The 23,631-nt window shown below is 38.1% G+C and overlaps 1 protein-coding gene across 4 annotated transcripts in view; it reads right to left on the bottom strand.

Moving 5' to 3' along the window:
* Window positions 1–23,631, bottom strand: part of LOC122552657 (RAC-gamma serine/threonine-protein kinase) — a 468,688-nt gene that overhangs the window by 9,863 nt on the left and 435,194 nt on the right. For all 4 annotated transcript variants that reach the window (XM_087991182.1, XM_087991181.1, XM_043695471.2 and 1 more), the window contains 3 exons: window positions 14,945–15,159; window positions 4,998–5,085; window positions 1,395–1,497 (listed from right to left, as the gene is read on the bottom strand). In XM_087991182.1, the coding sequence (XP_087847308.1) occupies window positions 1,395–1,497; window positions 4,998–5,085; window positions 14,945–15,159 (406 nt within the window). The remainder of the gene's footprint in view (window positions 1–1,394; window positions 1,498–4,997; window positions 5,086–14,944; window positions 15,160–23,631) is intronic.

The following is a 23,631-nucleotide window of genomic DNA, read 5'->3' as shown; positions in this document are numbered from 1 at the left end:
TGATAGGGTTCAGAAAAGACTGATGAGGATGTCGCTGGGGTCGGAGAGTTTGAACTACAAGGAAACGCTGAAAATGCTGAGGCTGTATTCTTATAGAGGTTTATAAAACCATGAGGGGCATGGATAGGGTGAATAGCCAAGGTCTTTTTTCCAGGATAGGGGAGTCAAAAATAGATGTCACAGGTTTAAAGTGAGAGGGAAAAGATTCAAAAGAGACCTAAGGGGCAACTTTTTCACGCAGAAGGTATGGAATGAGCTGCCAGAAGAGGTGGGGCAGAGGCTGGTACAATTACAACATTTGAAAGGCACCTAGATTGTTACATGAATAGGAAGGGTTTAGAGGGATATGGGCTAAATGCTGGCAAATGGACTAGATTAATTTAGAATATCTAGTCACCATGAATGAGTTGGACCAAAAGGTCTGTTTTTATGTTATATAACTCTGTTTTTATGTTATATGACTCTATTCAAAATTAATTTAAAATGACTTGCTTTACACTGTTCTCACTATTAAGGACATTGGCAAATCTGAAGGACAGAACTTTATGCCCCCTTGCTGGTAAGTTTGGCAGAGTTGGTGGCTTAGCAGCCGCTGGATGGTATTCCCACTGTCCCGATTTGTCTGCAATGTTATATAGAGGGTTGCTTCCTACTTGGCCTCAACTTTGGCAAAGCACTCTGCTTGCGCCTTGGACAAGAAGTGGTGTGGGACACCTCTTCCTCTCATTTGGTTTCTGAATCAAGACTGCCACTCCTTGACCTCTCAGATCCCCTTCTTGTTGTGGGACCCTTAAACTTACCCAATCCTGAACTCAGAAACTAGCAACTGCTTGTGATCATAGTCCTGGCCACTGCTTCCAGTTGGATTGCAAGGCTATTGGCTAATCAGATTGGCTGGCAATTCTGAGGTGGTACTTCAATTTCTAGCCAATTAACACTCATGCCTGTTGGGCTGTTAAGACCAGTGAGGACACGTTCCTCATCTACTTTTTGCTCGGTATGATAGGAAACTGTGCCTTTCAAAAATTCTTGCCCATAGAAATAAGAAAAAAAAACATTGTTCGTTATCAGTTCCATTGTCCTGCCTTTCTTGCAAGCTGCTTTAGCAATGCTTATTTATGTTCATTTGCTCTGTTCTTCTCATTACAGTAGAATGAAGCCAAAGATGATAAGTGGAATGTAGTTTAAGGATTACCAAATTACAGTCAAACATGGCTGGAAATAAAATTCTAACACCTCAGTTTTCAGAAAGCTGAAGGTTAAAGGTTAGCATTTTACAAAAAGGGCACATAGTAAGCAGGAACCACTTTCAGAAACTAATGGTGTCAACTGAACAATACTTTTATAAATAATGCAGAAAGAATTTTTACTAACCTATTTGCAGTAGTACTTACATTTTTCAGGAGGAGTTATTGTAATGGTTTGGGCTGTAAATTCTTCATCAAAATACCTTGTATCTGTCTCAGAAGAAACCTGAGGTTTAAAAGGAGGTAAAAGCTAAAAGAGAGAAAGGGGAAAATAAACAGATACAAATTATTATTGATAGAGCCAAACACTTCTGCACTACTCAAATGACCACAGTCACACAAATCATGACTATACACATACAAAGATGTTTAAGACATAATTATGAACTATTACAATCTTGGAAATAGTTACAATTTAAGGGACAAAAAAAGCTGAAACCTCAGTTACTTACTGAAAGATAGAAGCTACAATATTACATGTTTAAAACAGAAGTGATTTGAGTCAAACAAAGCAAGCACCAAATATTGACTTAGGTATCCACTAATATTGTAACTTTGGTAGATTCTGAATTTTAAATGCAACATGCAAATTTCAGTCAATTAGAATTACATATTAAAGAGCAATGCAAAATTCTCCAAGTTGCCTCAGCAGCTCACTCAGCGTATAAGTCATCAAACAATGACTAAATCTGTCAAAGATCTGCTTTGCTTGTAGCTACTGTCATTCCAGGAGCACAACTAACCCAAGTTTTAAAGGCAAGATATTCACCAAAAATTATAAGTTTGCACAGAACTATCTCAGATTGGTCTTGACTTTTTGGTGGATGTTCGGAAAGAAAAGGTTAGTTTCCTTTTCCTTTATAGTCTGTCTCAAAAGATACAAAGGAGTTAAATGTAGGCCATTAAAAACAAATAGAAAACAGTAGGTCTCTGTAACTAATCTGGCAATCTTGATTAGACAAAGGAAGATTCTAGCATACAAAATTCCATCTTGTTGCTTCTAAAGCTTCAACTGATATCCATATAAATTGTACAGAATTCAGATATATGACTTAGCTTTACAACAAGACCTTCACTATGTAGTTGAAGCCAGGCATTTGCAGCTGAAAATTCACCCCAAGAACTGTACATTTTTACAATATATTTGGCTGTACAAAACAGGTGCAATTAACGTAAACCTCCATCACCAATATCTGAATTGATTAAACTGTCTTTCTCATTAGTCAGATCTATTTTCTTTCTAATAAAGACCAGAGTGCAGAAAACAAAATCAGTATTGCCAATTTACATAGCCAGCAGAGAATGAGAAGCAAAAGACATTAATCGATGGTGCTTCTATATTACACTAGTCCCACCCTGACTATTTCTAGGTGCCTACAAAGAAAATATTCTAAACATTTTTCAGGATTCATTCCAAACTTTGAAAAGCACGATGTTAAGAAAACATATTGGCAACTCACTAATAAGTCTTATCAGACTATATAATGTAATGAAAAAAAGTCAAAACCTATCAAAACTACAGGTTTTTTTGAAGATGCAGATTTGTTGCACAGTGATTTTAATGTTGATATTTGGGAGCTTCACATCAGCATCTGGACCTGACCCATATTCAATCTCTCCAGTGCCTTTTCTCAGAAACAACAAATCAGATTTAAGACAAAAGACTTCAAAGCATTTCCCTGACCTTGCCTGTGCATTGTATGTTTACTTTTTAATAAATGTACTAAATTCTGAGGGGGTGGGTAATACACCTCATATATCTATTTAATTAAATCAGAAGTTTTACTGCAATATCTTAAACTCAATACTCCTTCAACTCTTCACACTTGTTCATAATTATCTTAAAAACGACAATTGAGATAATTTTCATGTCCAAAATACAAAATACAGAAAAACACATTTAAAAATATTCTATCTGTACATCCATCTCCCAAAAATTGCTGACATGCTTAAGTCTCTTTCGCGATATTGGCAAAAAAAATCTCCCAAATGCATCACTGAATACACTATGCATTTCTCTGTATTAAATGTTACCAACAATATTGCAAATGGGATGTGGCACAGACAGAGGCCAGAGAGGGATGGGGCATGGACACAAGGTTCACAGTGGGGTCATGGCATAGACAAAGGGTCTGTAGAGGGAATGTGACACAGACAAAGGCCTGCAGAGGGTGCAGGGAGGTCTAGAAAGGAAGGAAGAGAGAGGGAAAAGAAGATGACCTATAATGTGGTGCGTTAGGGGAAACACAAGTCAAAAATGGAAAATAGAACTGTAAAGGGTGGAAAAGTTATTTATTAAGGAAACATTTGCTCCTAATTTCGCCTGTTGACTTGTGTCGATTTGGATACTGCAGTTCTGGATGTAAGTTTGGTCGCTGAGCTGGAAGATTCATTTTCAGATATTTCATCACTATACTAGGTTACATTATCCAATCAACTAGAACAACACACCCATCCTGGGATAAGCCAAATAGAGATATGCATAAGAATTTATAGAAGCTTGGCATTCCAACTGGAACTCTATCAACAAACACATCGACTTGAACCCCATTTACCGCCGTCTGAGAAAAAGACCAGGAAATGACATCACCAACCCAAGGAAATCTGAACCCATAAACAGAAAGCAGGTCATAGCACCAGTGCTTCACCGGAGTTCAGATTTTGATCATTGGAGATATCGATGAATTCTTCTAACTCCAAATTCCCCAACTATCAGCCCAAATACAGATGGTGTTATTACTAAGTGAATCGCCAAATGAAGGAGTTAGTGACACTGAAAAAGAAGTCCCTAGCTTGAGGTCCCTCGTGTACCCCAGCTGCTGTCCTGTTTATGATGAAATAATGTAGCCAAAACCAGAGTTTAACACTGGGATATTTCAGATCGGTGCAGTTGTATAGTGTGCAGTTATATATTAACTTGGCTGGTAACTGAGCTTCATAAAATATTAAGAGATTTCAGACATAGAGTCATAGAGATGTACAGCATGGAAACAGACCCTTCGATCCAACCCGTCCATGCCAACCAGATATCCCAACCCAATCTAGTCCCACCTGCCCTCCATATCTCTCCAAACTCTTCCTATTCATATACCCATCCAAATGCCTCTTAAATGTTGCAATTGTACCAGCCTCCACCACTTCCTCCGGCAGCTCATTCCATGTATGAAAAAGTTGCCCCTTAAGTCTCTTTTATATCTTTCCTCTCTCACCCTAAACCTATGCCCTCTAGTTCTGGACTCCCCAACCCCAGGGAAAAGACTTTGCCTCTTTATCCTATCCATGCCCCTTAGAAATTTCAACCAGAAACTCACATGGTAGTTATGATTAATATTCTCATCAAATTAGAAATAGAGCTACAAATTAAAAGTGAAAAAGAAATACTATACTTAATGTGAATGGGCTAATTAATAAATACCTGACACTTGAAGTTTAAAAAAACCTAAATTAAGGTGTTAGCAAACTTCAGTTTTTCAGCTTTTGGATAAAATGTTACTGCTTCAAACAGATTCCAACTTGCTCAGAGCAGCAATTCAATGGAAGGAAAACAATATAAATATTTAAGATTTCAAATTAACGAACATAATTTGAATCAAGCAAATTGCTAACTACAAGAAAATATTAAGTATTCAGATATCTCAAATTGAGATTTGCTTTAATCAATATTGTTATTCCAACTGCTGATTAATGAAACCATTAGCTGACTGACCTGGAGGTGATATTGCTAGGAATGGATGAATGAAGTACACCAACCTTTTTGTCATAAACATCTTGCCAGTTAATTCCACTAAAAAAGCTGTGCTGCATGATGTCCTTTGCATCTTCTGGACCTCCACCAAGCCTGAAGGCAAAAAAAAATTGACAGTTCATATCCAATTTGTCAAAACAATTCTCATTCACTCCTTAGTGATTCTATTATATAGTTTGGTACTTGCAGTTGCAATATAATTGATTGTTTTACTTGTCATTAATAATCACCTGATAATAATGAAAATAAAAACAGAATGGAATTGATCTTTATTTTTCAAAAATATGTATTTTTTGGAAGTTTACCAATTCTTTTATTCTTTTATCAAGTTACGGTTGCCAGCTGCTAAGCAAATTATAATGCAATGTACGACTCTCAATCCACCATGAAAGCTCATCAGCTCTGGGTGTTGAGAATGTACAACTGTAAACCCCGGATGAGATTTCCTCCAATAAATAAATTCTGTCCTTTTATTTAGTATTAATAATTATTTGGCAAGCTAAAATGTTGCTTTTGGAATTTGAAATGAATGGTACAGTGAAGCAGCATTCTGGCACAATGGACCTTCAGGAACAGAGCCAGAAAGGCTGTGGTCCGCTACTGTACTGCCTGGCAGTTAGTTACAAAATGTTAAGTCAGAGATGAGATCATCACCTAAACAGCTTTGACTAAGGAGACAAAAATTAAAAATGGGGAGGAGAAAGACACTAGGTTAAAAATATAACCCAGTCCATCCCTGGGTTCTTGATTCAGTTCTAGTTCAGACCTCTGAGATGAAAGTTTGCTTTTATGCTTTCAGTTTTAATATACTACACTACAGCAATGCTTTTGGTAGAAAGGAACAATCTGTCCTGAGGTATCATTTTTTCTGCCTCTAGCTCCTACAAACTATCTTAATTCCTATTAACTATCAATTGCAAATTATCTCTGGAATTGTCCTTATCATCACACTTGGATCTACATAGCAATACTTCATAATGTTGCTACCTAGTAGACAGTTCCCAATATGAGGGGAAATCCAGGACCAGAATTATAGCTTTCTGGATACGTTATTTGGCATTATCACAAACAGAAGACACACACTACATAAATCATTTATTAGCAAGTACTTTCAAGCCAATACCTAGCAGGCATACATCTATACCAAAGGACGATCTGTAACTTGACACTAATGGTCAGTCAGAACCTTAGAAGTCACAAAAGTTACAGGTGTAATAAATAAATCCAAGTTTAATGCATTGGGAGGATGCCTAAATTATAATTAGAGGCATAAACAGATATTTGCAGATTGCTTACTGAGAACAGCAATAGAAGGCAAAAAGAATAAAGTAGCACTTCAACATTACATTAGCTAGATCATGAAGAATTGAAAATCACAAAAGATCCTAAGTAAGATCCACAAGTATTTTACACAAAGGGTACAGAACTTTAACTAGATAACTTATTTTTGCTATTCCTCATGTGGATATGGATGCTGGAAATAAGAACATATTCAAATTCTTGATTAATGCAAATTTGAAGGGCTAAGGAGGAATAAATAATGACCAAAATATAACCCACTCTTAGAATTTATGAATAAAAAGGACAAAACCTGTCAGTTTGAAGGTCAGATTTTTGTGGTGTCAGAAGAAAGCTGAAGTCATTTAAAAATGGAGGGCAGCACTTGATTCTGAGATTCACATCTCCATCCTGGCACCCACAAGTTTAGCTGACACAGAATAAGTATGCAAATAGTGAGCCTATAGCCAGAGCTCATGACTTGGCTGACTCCATTTCCATGCACTTTTATGCAGTCAGGCCAGCTTCTCCATGACTTGTTTCACTGTGCCCAGTCAAGTCATGAATCATACAGTAAGCCTTAGTTTTAAGCTGACTTATTTAGCAGGTTTCATTTCAGCATCATGGACATAACAGGGACAGTTTTTGTACTTAGAACAAGGGCTGGTGCTTTGCTGTGGTTTCATGCTGAAACCAACAGAGCATGCGTGAGCCAATTGGTGCCATCTTGAAGTGACATTTCCTGATTCCCAAGAGACATTCTCACTGATTGCCTTCCAATCACCAGCTTCCCCTTCCCAAAGCTCCAGCTCACTGGTACCACCTCCCAGATGTATTCACTTACTGGACCAGACTTGTGCTCATTGCTCCCCAATCCTCCTCAATCACTCCGCTCATCTCTCCTCCTCACTTCCTGATACTCCCATTTGTATCTCATTGCTTTTCTCTCTCTCAAACTTCGGCTTGCCTCTTGCTGTTCTTCCAATTCCAACCCCCCGACTCCTCCCTCCCATTCCTCCTTATTGCCATTTCAACCCTCCTGTTCACCGCTCATCCCACTTGCCACTCCTCCACCCTCCTCTTATCTCTAGTGTGCTGTCTCATCCAACCACCCTGCCCAATGCTCCTCCATCCCAATTGCCACGCCACCTATCCTGATCCTCCCACTCACCTCTCCTCCCTTCCTGATCCTCCCATCTGCTACTGCCATCTCTCAATTCTCCCATCCACCTTCTCCCAAGTCCTCTCATTCACAGCCAGAGCTCAGGAGAGGAAATGGTGTGACAATGTAAACTTCACAACTTTAAAAATTTCCTGGATTGAAAGAATCAACAATAACTTGCTCTGGAATAAATTGTTTCTTGAGATGAAATAGACAAAGACAAGTTGTAATAGAGAAACTAAAAGTAATTAGCCATGGCTTGGTGAGATTATATAAACAAAATTGCTTTAACACCTCCTTGTTAAACTGGATACTTTATTGCCAAAAGGACCAGGATTTATGGGTGGCACAGTGGTTAGCATTGCTGCCTCACAGCGCCAGAGACCAAGATTCAATTCCCACCTCAGGCGACTCCCTGTGTGGAGTTTGCACATTCTCCCCATGTCTGCGTGGGTATCCTCCGGATGCTCTGGTTTCCTCCCACAATCCAAAAATGTGCAGGTTAGGTGAATTGGCCATGCTAAGTTGCCCATAGTGTTAGGTGAAGGGGTAAATGTAGGGGAATGGGTCTGGGTGGGTTGCGCTTCGGTGGGTCGGTGTGGATTTGTTGGGCCGAAGGGCCTGTTTCCACACTGTAAGTAATCTAATCTAACTTTTTCTACAGAGAATTTAAGGGGTTAATTGCAAGAAAAGCTGTTTTAAACAGATAGCTAAACCCCAAATGCAACAAGGATCGGGGGAGGGGTGGGGTCTACTTCTGATAAGAAGGCAACCTACACACTTGAGGTCTCCAAAAGATTAACCAATGTTGGGAATGAAAGAATCTTTTGAATCATCATAACATCACACCACAAACTCAAAAGAGAGAAAACTGTTATTAGAATTCAACACCAGAACAAGTCAGTAACAGAACTTTGAAGAACAAGACTGAAAAACGTTCAAACACTGGAAGCTTCCAGAGACAAACATGTTGGTGAAATCCTGGCCAGATTCCATCATTAATTGGGTATTAGCCAAGTTGAGTTGCGAGGCTTAACTTGCTTACTTGAAGGATCTTATTTTGGTTGCTACATGCAATAAAGTTTATATCATTGTTTGAGTACTTGATTATGAGATTTCTATATAAGTAATCAAATTAAAAGGTAACTTGTGATGATTTACCCACAACATTGGCGAATGGGAGGGTTTAGGCAGGCAAATGGCTATCAGGAAGTAAATAGAAAGAGATAGCATATTTCTTTTATTTCTAAAAAATTATTATGCTTTAATAATGTATTATTATTATTTATTGGAAAGGAATGGACTCATAAATATATCCAATTTTACAGTAGTTATTATGAGAAAACTAATTTGCTTAAAATTATTTCACTTAAAGTTATACTTTTCATGAATACAGAAGCAAGTATAGTCAGGATTTGGAAACCTTTTGAAAGGCACCTTTGACCAATGTTACTCATCCAAGTACTCATTCATAACTTCAAGCATCCTACACCTTAGAACTCAGCTGCCTCTTTGGCTGCCTCCAACTTGCTTCTCAGAACAAAAATAGCACTTAAAGAGGCACTTTGTCTCCAACCCAGGGCATCATGCTGATAATACAAAAGGTACAAAACTAATGTTTTCTTATGATTGGCTGGGAGCACATGCTGAGAATACACACATTCAGATTTTATTCTCTTTGATTCATTATAAGAGATGGGAAATTCCAGTTTGAAGTATACTGGAAGTGCACTTCTTACCCTCGTCAGTAGCTACATTCATCTGCAATGTATTTCTTACTTTCTTTGGCCTTGCAACATCAAACATTAGTCACTCACTGGTTTCTGCTTTTCACCCCATCACAAACCTTTCTCCTTAGTTCTTTCTCCACTCCCATTGCCCTTCAGTTGCTTAAAATCTATTTCAGTGCATCTTTAAGCTGTCCCAATTCTCATGGAAGGCTACTAACCTGACAGATGCCATTATCTCCAGCATTTTCTCTTTATTCTTCTGGATGTCACAATGTTAGTTTGGTTCTACTGACCATTAAAGGTCAGATCTGAGTGTGGGATTCTGGTGATGGTGGTGGTGTGAAATTGTTGGGGTTCAGCGATGGAATTTGTTGTAAAGGTCTGCATTTTTTTTCACATGTAAACATACAAATTAGGAGTAAGCCACTTGGCCCCTCATGCTTGCTCCAGCTTCCAACAGAATTGTGACTTATCCGATTCGTCCACATTTTATAAACAGATCTTCAGTGAAATGAGCAACTGAAAGGTACAACTGACCCTTCCCATTGCTAAGGAGTCCAGGACTGCACTGATATAATTGGAAATAAAGCTATCAGTGGTCAGTGTTAGAAAATGAGTAGTTGCAAAAGTGGCAGAAGGTCAAATGTTCTGAAAAGTAGTGATAGAAGATAAAACATACTCAATTTTCTTTTGACAAGGAATTGTGAAATTATAGTTCTGTTAATTATCCATCAGATGACGTAGTGCTATTATCACTGGACTGTCCAAAGATCCATGCAACATTCTAGGTACCCAGGTTCAAATGCCATCACGGCAGACGGTGGAATTTGAATTGAAAAGAAAATCTAGATGACCATGTATTTTGATTGATTCTTCACCAATGTCCTTTAGGGGAAAGAATGTGCAGTCCTTACATTGTCTGGTTGACAGCAATGCGGTTGACTCTTAACTGTCTTCTGAAATTATCAAGCAAGCCACTCGATTATATCAACTACTAGAAAGTCTTAATACAAAAGCAATGCCCTCACAGCATTGCGGATCTACCTAAACAAAATGGACAGCAATGGTTGAAGAAACCAGTTCACCATGACCTTTTCAAGGGTTACTAGGGATGGGCAATAAATGCTAATCAAGGCAGCAATGTCCACATCCTCAGACTGTTGATAGTGAGGGATTCAGCAATGTTAATACCATTGAATGTCTTGGGGAGATGTTAAAATGCTCTCTTGTTGGAGATGGTCATTGCCTGGCACTTATGTAGTAGATATATGTGTTCAGAGCTCACTCAGGGTCAAATATAACTCCAAGGTTGTGATTTTACTGGTTTAGTGTCAGGCTATGGCCAGGAATAGGCTGGAGTTCGTAACTAGGGAGTTGAGCGCATATCAAAAACAATAGCTTCAGTCTTCCCAATATTCAATGGAAGAAAATTTCAGTTCAAAGAACTGGATGCTAGATAAGCAGTTTGTATTGCAGCAAATAGTTGAGAAGTTGAGGTTGTTGATAGTATAGTAGAGCGGGATGCTAATCAGCATGTGAAAGTCAATTCAATACATTTGAGTATCGCAAGTGACATGCAGCATGCAGAGAAGTTTTTTTTGGTGGGTGGGGAAGGAGATGCAAACACACATCTTTGGGAGAAACTAGACATAACAATGTGGAAGCAAGAAACAAAGCCATCCCACATGACATCCTAATTTTGATTAGGTAACTAACGAAGGATCACATAAGACCAGTCCCAATCAGCTAGATTGTGGAGAGGCATTGAAGAGGGATGGTGTGGTCAACCATGCCCAAAGCTACAATAGATCAAAAAGGATGAGATGGTGCAGTTTACCTTTGTCATAGTCATACAGGGTGTTATTTGTGTCTGATATAGACTGCTTCAGTGCTCTGACAGGGTGGAAACTTGATTGGAGGGATTTAAGTATGGAGTTCTGGGAAAAATGGTCATGGATTTAGGAGGTAACATCATGTTCAAGGATTTGAGAGGAAAGGCAAGTAGGAGAATGTATTGTAGTTTATAATAATAATGAGATCAAGTTTTATTTTGCGGAGATGGATGATGGGAGATATGTTTCAAGAGTGAGAAACACCAATGAAGAGAGAGAAAACAGTTAAAAACATTAATCAAAATGGAAGGCAAGTTAAGCTCGGAAAGGGAATAGTAGATAGGACTGAAACTAGATGTGTGATGTAAAATATCCACTACTATCAGACATCATTGACCTGAGCTTCTCATTAAATAAAAAATAGATTTTGTCATCTTAAAGAACAAATATTTGTTGAAGTGATAGAATAAATAGTGTTACATGGTGTAATATTTGTGTCCTTATAAAATAGCATAATTAATGCTACAAGAAAGGCAGCAATATTAAAAACAGCATGTTTCTTCACACGCACATCACATTTCATGAGAGATGTAAAACAATCTTAAAATACAATGTGTTTCTCAGCTGCAATGTGAAACTGACAACACACATTTCAATCGCACAATTCTTTGGCCAGTTAAACTCAGGACTTCTGGATGATTAGCAGTTGGCATTGTGTTCTCAAATTATGAAGAAATACCTTAACAGAATAATCTTTAAACGTGACACTTCAGTTCTTATACACCAGCACACTATCCAACTCAAAATGAGCAAGACTTCATATGCATTGTTTTAAAAATTATCTACTAAAGTATTTTCCCCAATGGATATCCACCATGCTCTAAATATCATACTAAGATCCAAGTGCGAAACAATTGTAAAGGAATGATCAGATATTTTGTGCTCCTCTGAGCCTAAATTTACCAGCAACGTACTGCAGTCTAAGTGACCTCACCAATGTATACATTTACAACTATCGGGGTCCCATTAGGTGCACTTAAAGAATGGCTTCAACTTGTCAGATTAGTAATCATAACAGCCTTTCTCCAAATTGTCTGTTCTATTTATTCATTTTAAATTTGCACGGAGATGTTGTTCATAACTTTTCTTTGAAAATTCACCGAGATAGCACATCAGCTCCAATTTTAACCAAATCTGTCCAATATTGTGTCATTCCTTTGAGGAAGTAACAAACAGGATAGATAAAAGGAAAGCTGTGGATGTAATAATATTTGAAGTTTCAGAAGGCACCTGATAAAGTACTGCATGTTAGATTACTTATTAAGATAAAAGCCTGTGGTGCTGGGGGGTAGTATATTAGCATGCATTGAGAACAGCAAACTAATAGAAGACAGAGAGTTGAGATAAGGATGGCAACCTGTAACTAGTGGAAACCCATATGGATCAGTGCTGAGCCCACAACTATTTGCAATGTATTCATGGCTTGCATGTGGAAAGTGAATGTGCTTCAGAAAGTTTGTGGATGCCACAGAGAAGTAGGAATGCAGGTGGTGAGAATGACTCAAAGGGTTGAACTTGGGATAGAGACAAGTTAGGATTAGAGTGGTGGTGGAAAAGCACAGCAGGTCAGGCTGCAGGAAAATCGACATTTCGGGCGAAAGCCCTTCATCAGGAATGATGGCTTTACCTAGTTGATGGTTTCCAGCATCTGCAGTCCTTGTTTTTACCATAGAGACAAGTTAAATGAGTGGGCAACAACTTGACACAAGATGGAATATAATATGGGGAAATGAGAGTGTATGCGCTTTAGCAGGAAGAATACAGGAACAGAACATTAGTCAAATAGGGAAAGACTACAGAATGCTACAGCACAAAAGGGGATATGATAACCTTCATGCATAAAACTCAAGCATACAAGTTCAACAGATATAGCTCCTTGAAAATGGAGTCGCAGGTAGATAGGATAGTGAAGAAGGCGTTTGGTATGTTTTTTTTATTGGACAAAGCATTGAGTACAGGAGTTGGGAGGACATGTTGCAGCTGGACAGGACATTGGTTAGGCCACTGTTGGAATATTGCATACAATTCTGGTCTCCTTCCTAGCGGAAAGATGTTGTGAAACTTGAAAGGGTTCAGAAAAAATTTACAAGGATGTTGCCACAGTTGGAGGATTTGAGCTATAGGGAGAGGCCGAACAGGCTGGGGCTGTTTTCCCTGGAGCGTTGGGGGCTGAGGGGTGACCTTATAGATGTTTACAAAATTATGAGGGATATGGATAGGGTAAATAGGCAAAGTCTTTTCTCTGGGGTCAGAGAGTCCAGAACTAGAGGGTATTGGTTTGGGGTGAGAGGGGAAAGATATAAAAGAGACCTAGGGGGCAATTTTTTCAAACAGAGGGTGGTACAGGTATGGAATGATCTGCCAGAAGACGTAGTGGAGGCTGGTACAATTGCAACATTTAAGAGACAATTGGATGGGTATATGAATAGGGAGGGTTTGGAGGGATATGGGCCGGGTGCTTGCAGGTGGGACTAGATTGGGTTGGGCTATCTGGTGGGCATGGATGGGTTGGACCGAAGAGTCTGTTTCCATGCTGTACATCTCTATGACTCTATGAGATAATAGAGAAGGCAAATGGGATGTTCGCCTTTATTTCAAAGGGAATTCAAATGAGGAAGTCCTGCTAAAGCAATACAAGGCAGTAGTCAGACCACAGCTGGAATACTGTGAACAGTTTTGGGCCACTTATCTAGGGATAGATATACTGGCTTTGGAGGTAATCCAGAAAAGGTTCATGAGACTGATCTCATGAATGGAGGGACTGTTTTATGAGGAGAGGTTTGGCCTGTACAGATTGTAGCGTAGAAGAATGAGAGGTGACCTTCTTGAAACATGTAAGATTCTTAGGGGACTTGACAGTGTAAGTGCAGAAACCTTGTTTCCCCTTGTGCGAGAGTTTAAGACCAGAGGGCCTAATCTCAGAATACAGGCCACTCTTTTAAAACAGAGATTAGGAGGGATTTCTTATATAAGAGGTTAGTGAAATTGTGTAATTCTTTACCACAGGACTATTGAGGCTGACTCACCAAGTAGATTCAAGGGTGAGATAGACAAATTTTTAACGAGCAAGGCAATTGAGGGTTATGGAGAAAAGACAGGAAAGTGAAGCTAAAGATTATCAGATTGGGCGCAAACTCATTGAATTGGCTGAATGGCCTACTTCTGCTTAAACATCTTACAGACAAGTTTAGTTCAGATACTTATTTTATACTCCATCTGATTTTACATATTTTTAGTTAACCTGCTCAGACATGTTATGACACATCTCCAGTGGGACTGAAATCAGGACATTCTGACCCAGAAGGAAGAACACTACCATTGTGCCACAACAGCCCTTTTATCTAATCTTAGACTTTGTAAAATTGGATGGAACTTCCAGTAGGCTTCTTCTCTGATTCAAACATCTCTTCCCGCATGCGTGCCAGGTAAATTGGGTTAAAATCATTGCATTGGTCACCTGCACTATAATGACATTACAACGCACAGAAATTCTATCTAATCTGGTTATATTTTCATTGACCAAATTCTGGTATGCACAATATTTCTTACCAAACCTGATCAAAACAAGAAGCTTCAATTAGAATACCAGGATGAGTCTAGAATATTCGCCAATAACACATTCACACAGATAGGTGCACATGCAGCTTTACTCACAACAAACATTATGTTTTCTCGATAATTATCGGAATATCTCACAGAAAATAGATCCTGTAATTTTACTCCCAGCCAATATCTTGAATTCTACTATCTCAGAGGTTAGATCACATTGATGATAGATAGCAGTGTTCCATAAATTACCATGGTACTGCATATGTGTCAGTTCAAGAACAGACCAAAATTGAAAAAAAATTAACACAAGGGAGTTTTTGTAGAAACATTTAATTAATTACCTTTTATTCGGATCTTTTATAAGCAATCCAGAGAGTAATGATTTTGCATCAGATGAAAGAGTTCTCGGAAATTTAATGTCCTCCATCAGAATCAATTCAAAAAGTTTCTCATGGTCCTGATTGTAGAAAGGTAGCCGGCCACACATCATCTCATACATAACAACACCTAGACCCCACCAATCAACAGCACGGCCATAGTCGTTGTCTTCTAAAACCTATGCAAACAAAGTGCATGTTGTTCAAGTCTGATCACTAATTTTGTGTTTTCAGTTTATCTAAAGCATTATTAAAGTAAATTTTCAGACACTGCACTTAAATATCAATGAAACAAAATACATTAAAATGGTACTGTATAGAATTCGCCCCCGAGATTTTCATTTCTATTAAAATGCATAATGTTTTGTGCACAATGTTTTATGCACAAGTGACATTTTAGTCCTATTTTCTTTAAGATAATAATATCCAAGTTCATACCAGAAGTGTTTGTACAGACACCACTCCTTGCTCAGCAAGAACACAAGAAAAAATATTCTAATAATTCAAACTGTCTGGTAAGTTTCTCTAAGCAGGGTACATTCAAACGATAGTTCTACACAAACATTCTGCTTGTGCTTCAATGCAATAAAGGGAAAAGTAGATTATGCCAAAATTTATACAGATATAGCAAGATTGTTTAGAGAGAGAGTGAGAGATATCACAGGAACAATGAAAGCTTGTAGAGGACAGAGTTGCTAGGAGTTAGTTTGCCAGCAACGTGTCTAGATAATTGATACTGTTTGGCATGATATCTCAAATTTGATACAATTTGTTTTTTTTAAAAAATAAAGTCACTGCAATTCAATTTTGACACTCTACACCAGCCTAGCACATCCGAAGAACTCCACATAGTCCACTTTCAGGAACAAAATTCATCACAGTTCCAATATAAAATTGATTTTTCTGTGTTTTTGTTTGTAAAAAAAAAGTCATTTTCAGTTACTGAAAACTTCACATGTGACATTTCAATAATCAACATATCAACTGTATTCATTTGCCCCAACCCACCTTTTTGGCACATGGGTTGTACATAGAAATCAGATAACATAGCAACCCAAAAAGCCCAAGCAATCCATGCTGGTTTTTAAATTTCCATTCAAGTTTGCTCCCATGTTTTTTCTTACTTAAATCTACTATTGGGAGCATCTATTTTCTTCTCTCTCAGAAGATTACCTAATTTCCATTAAACACTGTTTGCTTAAAAAAACTCTATGCAAGCATGTTCCACATTTTACCACTCATTGGATAAAGAAGTTTCTTCAGAATGTCATGTTCAAATTTTTTTGGTGAGACTCTTCTATTACTAGCTTACAGTTATGCTCTTTTCCCACAATAGGAATCATTTTTTTCTATATGCACTCTATCAAAACCTTTCATAATGTGTTACGCCTCATTTATTATTTGCTATTAGGTGACCCCTCAAACCTTCTCTTTCAGGCATCAGAGACACAACCTATCAATCTTTTTCTGATATTATACCTACGCATTTGTTATTGTATTTGTAAATCTTCTCTGCAACCACTCCAGCATCTTTATATCTATTTTATAATATCATAACCAGAACTGCATAAAGTACTCATAAGTGTGGTTTAGCCAAGACTTGACACAATTGTTTCTGTTCTTTCATGGGACGTGAATGTTGCTGGCAGTGGCAGTATGTTAAAAAAATGTCGTGCGCTTTACTAACACCTTTCACCTCAACCTCAAAACATTTTTCAACTCTGGTACTCCAGCATCTGCAGTCCTCACTTTCTCCTAGTGGCAGTATGTTGTCTATCCTTAACTGCCCTTGAAAAGGTATTGGTGAGCCCTCTTTTGGAAGTGATACAGTCCATTACAGTGCTGTTAAGGAGCTCCATGATTTTGATCCAGGTACAGAGAAGACACAGGAACAGCAATATAGTTCCAGGATGATATGTGGATTGGAGAGCAGCATACAAATTATGATGGTGAGAAATTGCTTCCTTATTCTTATGGCAATCATGGGTTTAGGTGTTGGGAAAGGAGACTTGGCAGATTATGATACATACTACTGCCACCACAGCATTGGTAGTGGAGTGAATTAATGTCTTAGGTAGTACGTGGAGTGTCAATCAAAGCAACTGCTTTGTTTTGGATGATGCCAAGTTTCGAGTGTTTTTGAAGCTGCAATCAACCAGGCAAGTAGAGATTATTCTATTACACTTCTGAATTACACTTTGTGAATGCTGGACAATTCTTGGGGTTAGGTGGTGAATTATGTCCCAGAGAACCCCTAGCTCTGACTCACTCTTGTAGCCACAGTATTTATGTGGCTGATCCAGTTCAGTTTCTGGTTACAGTAACCATTAGGATGTTGATAGTCAGTGATTCAATAATAGTTGTAGCATTAAATTTCAAGGGATGATGGTTGAATTGTCACTTGTTGGAGATGGTCAATGCCTGGTGCTATTGTGATATGAATGTAACTTACTATGTATCAGCCCAAATTTGAATAGCATTCAGAACATGTTGCAAATGGACCTATTACCTGCAGCATCTGAAGATTTTCCAATGGTGCTTAACATTGTGCAATCATCAATAAACATCTCCAGTTATGAACTTATGCCAACAGGAAAATCATTGAAGAATAGCTGAAATGGTTGGGCTAAGGACACAATTCTGAGGAATTTCCAGGGGTGACAGGATTGATTAACAGCCCAATCATCTTCTGTTACACTAAATATGGCTCCAACCATGGAAAAGCTTTCTCACTTAAATCCTTTCACTCTAGCATTGCAACAACACTCAGTCAAATGCTAAATCTCCTGACCTCATTGTAGACTTGATCCCAACACAGATAAAAGAGCTGAACTCAAGGGGTGAAGTGAGTCACTTTGGTTGTTTAGAGTCCTGAAATCAGAATCCTACTCCAAACCAGCCTCAAACCCATTGCCTTCCAGTTTTAACTAAGGTAGACAGGTAGATGATGACCAACTCTTTTCAAAATGTTAGCACTTTAAATATGAACATTAAATCATAAGCCTCACTGTTCCAACTTTTTAAACATTAACCATGAAAACCAGGTTTCCTGATGACAGCTGTGGATCAAGGAACTAGGTTCCCTCGACCTTCTGGAACTCACAGTACAAAGCACCTGTTTGGACCTTCCACACTGAGGCCTGGTCTGCCAACATTTCTCCACGTCCATTCACAAGCCTCATGTAAATATCTTCACTGACTAACCATCACGTAATTAGACTTCAAAAATAAAACTTGGAGTCTATCAATCCAGGTTCCACTCTGGAAGCTGACTTTTCTATTAACAGCTAGGATCACAACATTGTTATCTGATGTATAAATTGATGCTGTGTTTTTGGATAACATTGCCAAGGGATAATGTAGATGAGAAATGGGGGCACTCTTTCCATGCATGGGACACCAAATGTAATGGTGCACATGTAGAAACAAAACCAATTGAGGATGATTATCTAGCCACAAGCAAGCAGAAATGGATCAAGGCAAGCATAATCCCATGCAACTCGTCAACAGAGGAGAAGAACTGGAGGAGAACTATGAGTCAACATTGAAAGATGGTAAACAAGCAGAGAATGATGACAAGAGATAATGGACAGAGGTAACAGAATGTCATTTGTCACTGTGACAGGAGCTGGTTCAATACTGTTGTAAGAGTGAAAATATGAACAGGGAGATTCAAGCAAGGAATTCAGAGAAGTGGATAAATTTGTGAGGAGACAACATGTTCAAAAGCTACAGAGAAAGGAGACTGGAGATGACGTTCACTGCAATAAATAGATATATACATTCAAATTATTTGATTTGAATCAGATTTTAGTCAGCACTTCTATTTCCGGTTATCAATCTAACTCTTAGTTTCAACCAAAATATTTGTACATAATATGATTGACAAGTTATACATTTGAAACATGATATTATTCAGAGCTACAGTCAAAAGTCAAAGATTCTACCTAATACTTCCATGTCTACCTCTTAATTCAGGTTAATATAAACACTTATCTCAGATAACTAGAGAAACATATACTTCAATATTAAATAAAATGGATATCAAGCTGCATTACTTATAAATGTCATGGTACCAACCGTGGGAATCTTGTGATTGAAAGGAGAAGAAAGTAGAACAATTTAGAAACCAACTTAAAACAATAAACCAAAATTCATTGTAGTGGCATCCTACTGTCTGATTAAATAATAGTTGTGTCATGGTAATCCTCTCGTAAGCATTGCTGCTGTTACTTGGGAGCCCTATCTAGTGTGACAGTCTCTGTTTCATTTGCTGCAGAGAAAATCAGTGGAATGAGAAGATGCATGATTCAATGTTTTCTATTTTTTTCCTGGATTCTCTTCACAATAAGTAGAGATATTTGTTTTCCTTTCCAGACCCACTTCCAATACTCTTCCAGACAGTCAAGCTCCATCGACAAACATTTCCCAGTTGTCTGCATTAATGCACTCCTCCTTCATATATCGATAGGCCCTCAGGCAATGATATAGATGTTCAAATAGTTATAACTCTGTGGCCAGATCATGGTACAGAAGGTCCTTAGGTATTCAGTTGTCACCCATTCGATGACTGTAGCAAATACAGCACATATGCTGTTGGCTTAGCAATGATAGAATTAGCAAGTTCTAGGAACTTGACTTAAAGAGTTGGTAATCTTTGGAAGTGTCTTCCACAGAGAGCAGTGCAGGCTGGGTCATTGAGTATATTCAAGGTTGAGTTAGAAATTTTAAATCTGCAAGGTGGAAAAGGTGAAATTAAGGTCTCAAACAAATCAGCTGCAATTTTATTGACTGGCAGAAGGCTCTAAGGGACAAATGGCTTACTCCAGCTCCTATTTACAAGAGGTACCAAATATATATCTAAGCCAGCGAAAGGAAACCTGTTTAGCCCTTTCTTCTGCCTAGCGTATCTTGTCCAGATGAAAAGCTGTTCAGCCTTGCTTGTCCAGTATTCAAGGCACAGGTATGCCATGCAGAAAGTTGCTCAATAGTGATAATATTATACTAGCATTCCATACAAAGGAACTCTTCAAAGGCAAACAGAAATAGCAGAGATACAAGACTGGAAGTTTGCTATGCATAGATAATTGGTAGTAGCTAGCAAAAAAGGCACAGCAACTAAAAAAGAGCTGTGGTGGTACAGAACAGACTACCAGATTGTTGAATTGGGAGGCTCCATTTATAATGCAGTTTGTGACAAATAAGAAGTAGAGCAAAAGCCTCATTCAGGCCTTCAGACTATATCACCACCATTCCAAACAGTTTAAAGAACTTCAAACATTTAGAGCAAGGAAGATGTTTTTTTAAAAAAAGTGAGAATCATCAATTTTAAATATTTACTTACATGAACGTATAGTTATTTGGGCAAGAGAAATCATCCTAACTGCCCTTGGTGACGCATGGTTCAAAGTCTGCTCAATAGCTTCCAACTCATGCATTAGAGATTGAAATGAGTTCACAAAGGCAAACCCAATTGTAACTGTAAACATCAGAACTTTTAATTTTTAAAAAAACTAACCCAAGTAGCAAATGTGGCAACAGGATTATTATAGTACCTGCTGCAGTGTTATGTATTAAAATATCCTATCAAAAACCTTACATGTGCCTGTATTTCCTATCTTCATAACTTACATCCTCCTAGATATTGTCAGGTATTTGTATCATTGTTTAACTACCAGTGTATAGAGACCTATTAAGTGATTATACCTTCCTGATAGTGGTAGCTCCTATTCTATAGCTCCTCAGTCCATTGAAAGTCCTGAACTGCAGCAATTTTCCATATAATTTATTGTTAATTTAGTATAATAAATGTAAGTATGTTATATGGGAAACACAATAACTAGGGACCATTGTAAAATTAATTCCTGGGTGCTGGTAAGGCAGGCCTTCTTGGACTCTCATACTGCAATTATTCTTTTCAACAGTTTGTTATAACTTAAGTGACTTGCTGAGGATAACTGATAGCCAACTATGTTTCCACAAGGATAAGGATGGTATTTATAATGAAACTGCTGCATAGTCACTTTTATTCATCCAGTAATCTAACCACTTGACTAACATACATGTTTCACGTTTGCATGCCTCAAACCAAATTGTCCCTTTATTATATTTCTATGAAAACTGAAAAAAACACAATTAGACAAGTAAGCTTCCTTGATAACAAAATGGGATAGGAACAGTAATCGGTCAATTAGTCCATCAAGCACGTTTTTAAGGTGAGAGCAGAAAGATTTAAAAAGGATAAGGGGCAACATTTTTTTACACAGAGTGTGGTTAGTGTGTGCAGTGAATGTCAGAGGAAGTGGTGGATGCAGGTACGCTTACAATTACGTTTAAAAGATATTTGGATAAGTACATGAACAGGAAAGGTTTGGACAGATCTGGGCCAAAAGCAGGCAGGTGGGACTAGTTTAGTTTGGGAACATGGTTGATGTGGATTAGATGTACCAAAGGGTCTGTTACCATGCTGAATGACTCCATGACTCTCACCTGTTCCATCATTGAATACAATTATGGTGGATTGAACACTTTAGTGCTTTTTACTCATCCCATTCTCATACATCTGTACGTCATTGGTAATCATACATCTATCAATCTCTACCTTAAATAGACTCAAAGACTGAGCCTCCACAGCCTTATGGTACGGAATACCAAAGGTTCATGACCTGGAGAAAATAAAACTATTTTCATATTGGACCTAAGGGGCATTTCCCCTATTTTTAAATTGTGCTGCTTCGTTGTAGACTCTAACTGGGGCAACATTTTATCTGCATTAGCCCTATCTATCCTTTTAATTGTCTTCTAAGCTTCAATGAGATCACCTCTCATTCTTCTAAACTCTAAAGAATACAGGCCCATTTTGCTCAATCTCTCTTCATAGGTCAGATTGAGAAGTGTTCTGAAGAAGGTTCACTGGACCCGAAATATTAACTCTGCTTTCTCTCCACAGATGCTGCTAAACCTGCTGAGCTTTCCCAGCAACTTGTGATTTTGCAAGATTAATTTTCTGGGGAAATATGTTTGGATCTCACCATGACAGATGATAAAATGTGAATTCAATTTTTAACAATCTAGATTTGAAAGTTAGTCAAACGGCTTTTTAAAAAATTCATTCACAGGATGTGGACATCATTGACTGGACCAGTATTTATTTAATTTTAGATTTTGATCCAGCAACACTGAAGGAACAGTGATATATTTCAAAGTCAGGGTTGCAAGTGGCTTGTGGGGAACTTGAAAACTTCTCGATGGTAGTGTCATTAGTAATACATTGGGCAACTGAGAGTCAGCTCACCTCCAACCTCTAAAGGAGTCATAATAGATTTGAAACATTAATTTTATTTCCCTCTGCAAATGCTGCCAGATCTGCTGGTTTTTTCCAGCATTCTCTGTATCTGTTCCAGATTCCCAGCTTCGCAGCTTTTCTTGTTATGTTAATAAGAAGGACTTTGCAGAGCAGTCAAGGCTGTGTTTGCCACTTTTGCTTCTGGAACATTAGTTGATGCCAGGTGGTCAACTAATGTTTCATTGCTTTTTTTGAGACTTTCTAGCGATTATTGCAAATGAATGGCTTACTCGGCCATTGCAGAAGACAGTTAAAAGTCAATCACATTGCTGTCAGTTATATGTAGGGCCAGACCAAATATTCTAAAGTTTCCCTAAGTAACATTAGTGGACCAGATGAGTTTTTATTACAATTGTCACTGTTTTCATGGTCACCTCTAGACTTTTAATTCGATATTTTTATTGAATTCAAATTTCACCATCTGCCATGGTGGGATTTCAACCCAAATACTCAGATATTGCTTGTATTTCTAGATTCCTAATTCAGCAAAATTACACTGGATCATTTTCTCACTTTAATATTATCACTGTCATTTGCTGAAAACAAACATCTGGTTTAATAATGACTTTAGGAAAGAAAGTCTGATTGTCCTCATCTACATATGACTTTGGGTTCAGAAATGCAGTTTAATATTAAATTCCATTGAAATGGCTTGTCAAATCTTTCGGTTGTATCAAAACGCAACAAAATCTAATGAAAGGAATGAAACCAGAATGAACCCTCAGTAAAGACCCAGGGACCAACAAGATCAAATGCAGCCCTGTCAACCATGTAAGGTCCTCCTTTCTAACATCTAGAGGTTATGCCAAAATTCTCCCAAAGACTAATCAAGCTGCAGCCTGATAATGTCTGTAAGGTATGATTCCATGGCTGTGTTCTAGACATTACCATCACGGGCCCTGGTTATGTCCCAGTTACTGGTCGGACAGATCCACCAGTGGTGGTGGCACTATAGTAGATATTCAGGAGAGAGTTGTCTTGAAGGTTCTCAGCACAGATTTTGGACCCTATGAAGTTTCACAGTATCAGGTCTAACATGAGCAATGAAACTTCCCCAACTTAGTTGATGGATTAGTACACCTCCAAACTGAGTACTACTTGGAGAATGCACAGGGGATGGCAATGTACTGATAAAACATCTTTATATTTTCCTCAATTTTACCAGCCACTGTTTTCTTGTATCTACTCTTTGCTTTCCCAATTTCTTTCTTGACTTCACCCTTGTACTTTCTACACTCCTCTAAGCTTTCCAAAAGAGTTTTTTTTTAGACTTTCATGTGCACGATTTTTGAGTATTACCTCATCT

Source organism: Chiloscyllium plagiosum, unplaced genomic scaffold (genome assembly GCF_037043375.1).
Source record: "Chiloscyllium plagiosum isolate Xiang-an unplaced genomic scaffold, Cpla_swu_hap1 HiC_scaffold_10, whole genome shotgun sequence".
Taxonomy (NCBI): domain Eukaryota; kingdom Metazoa; phylum Chordata; class Chondrichthyes; order Orectolobiformes; family Hemiscylliidae; genus Chiloscyllium; species Chiloscyllium plagiosum.
The sequence above is the reverse complement of the archived record's forward strand: the minus strand, read 5'-3'. Positions and strand labels throughout refer to the sequence as shown.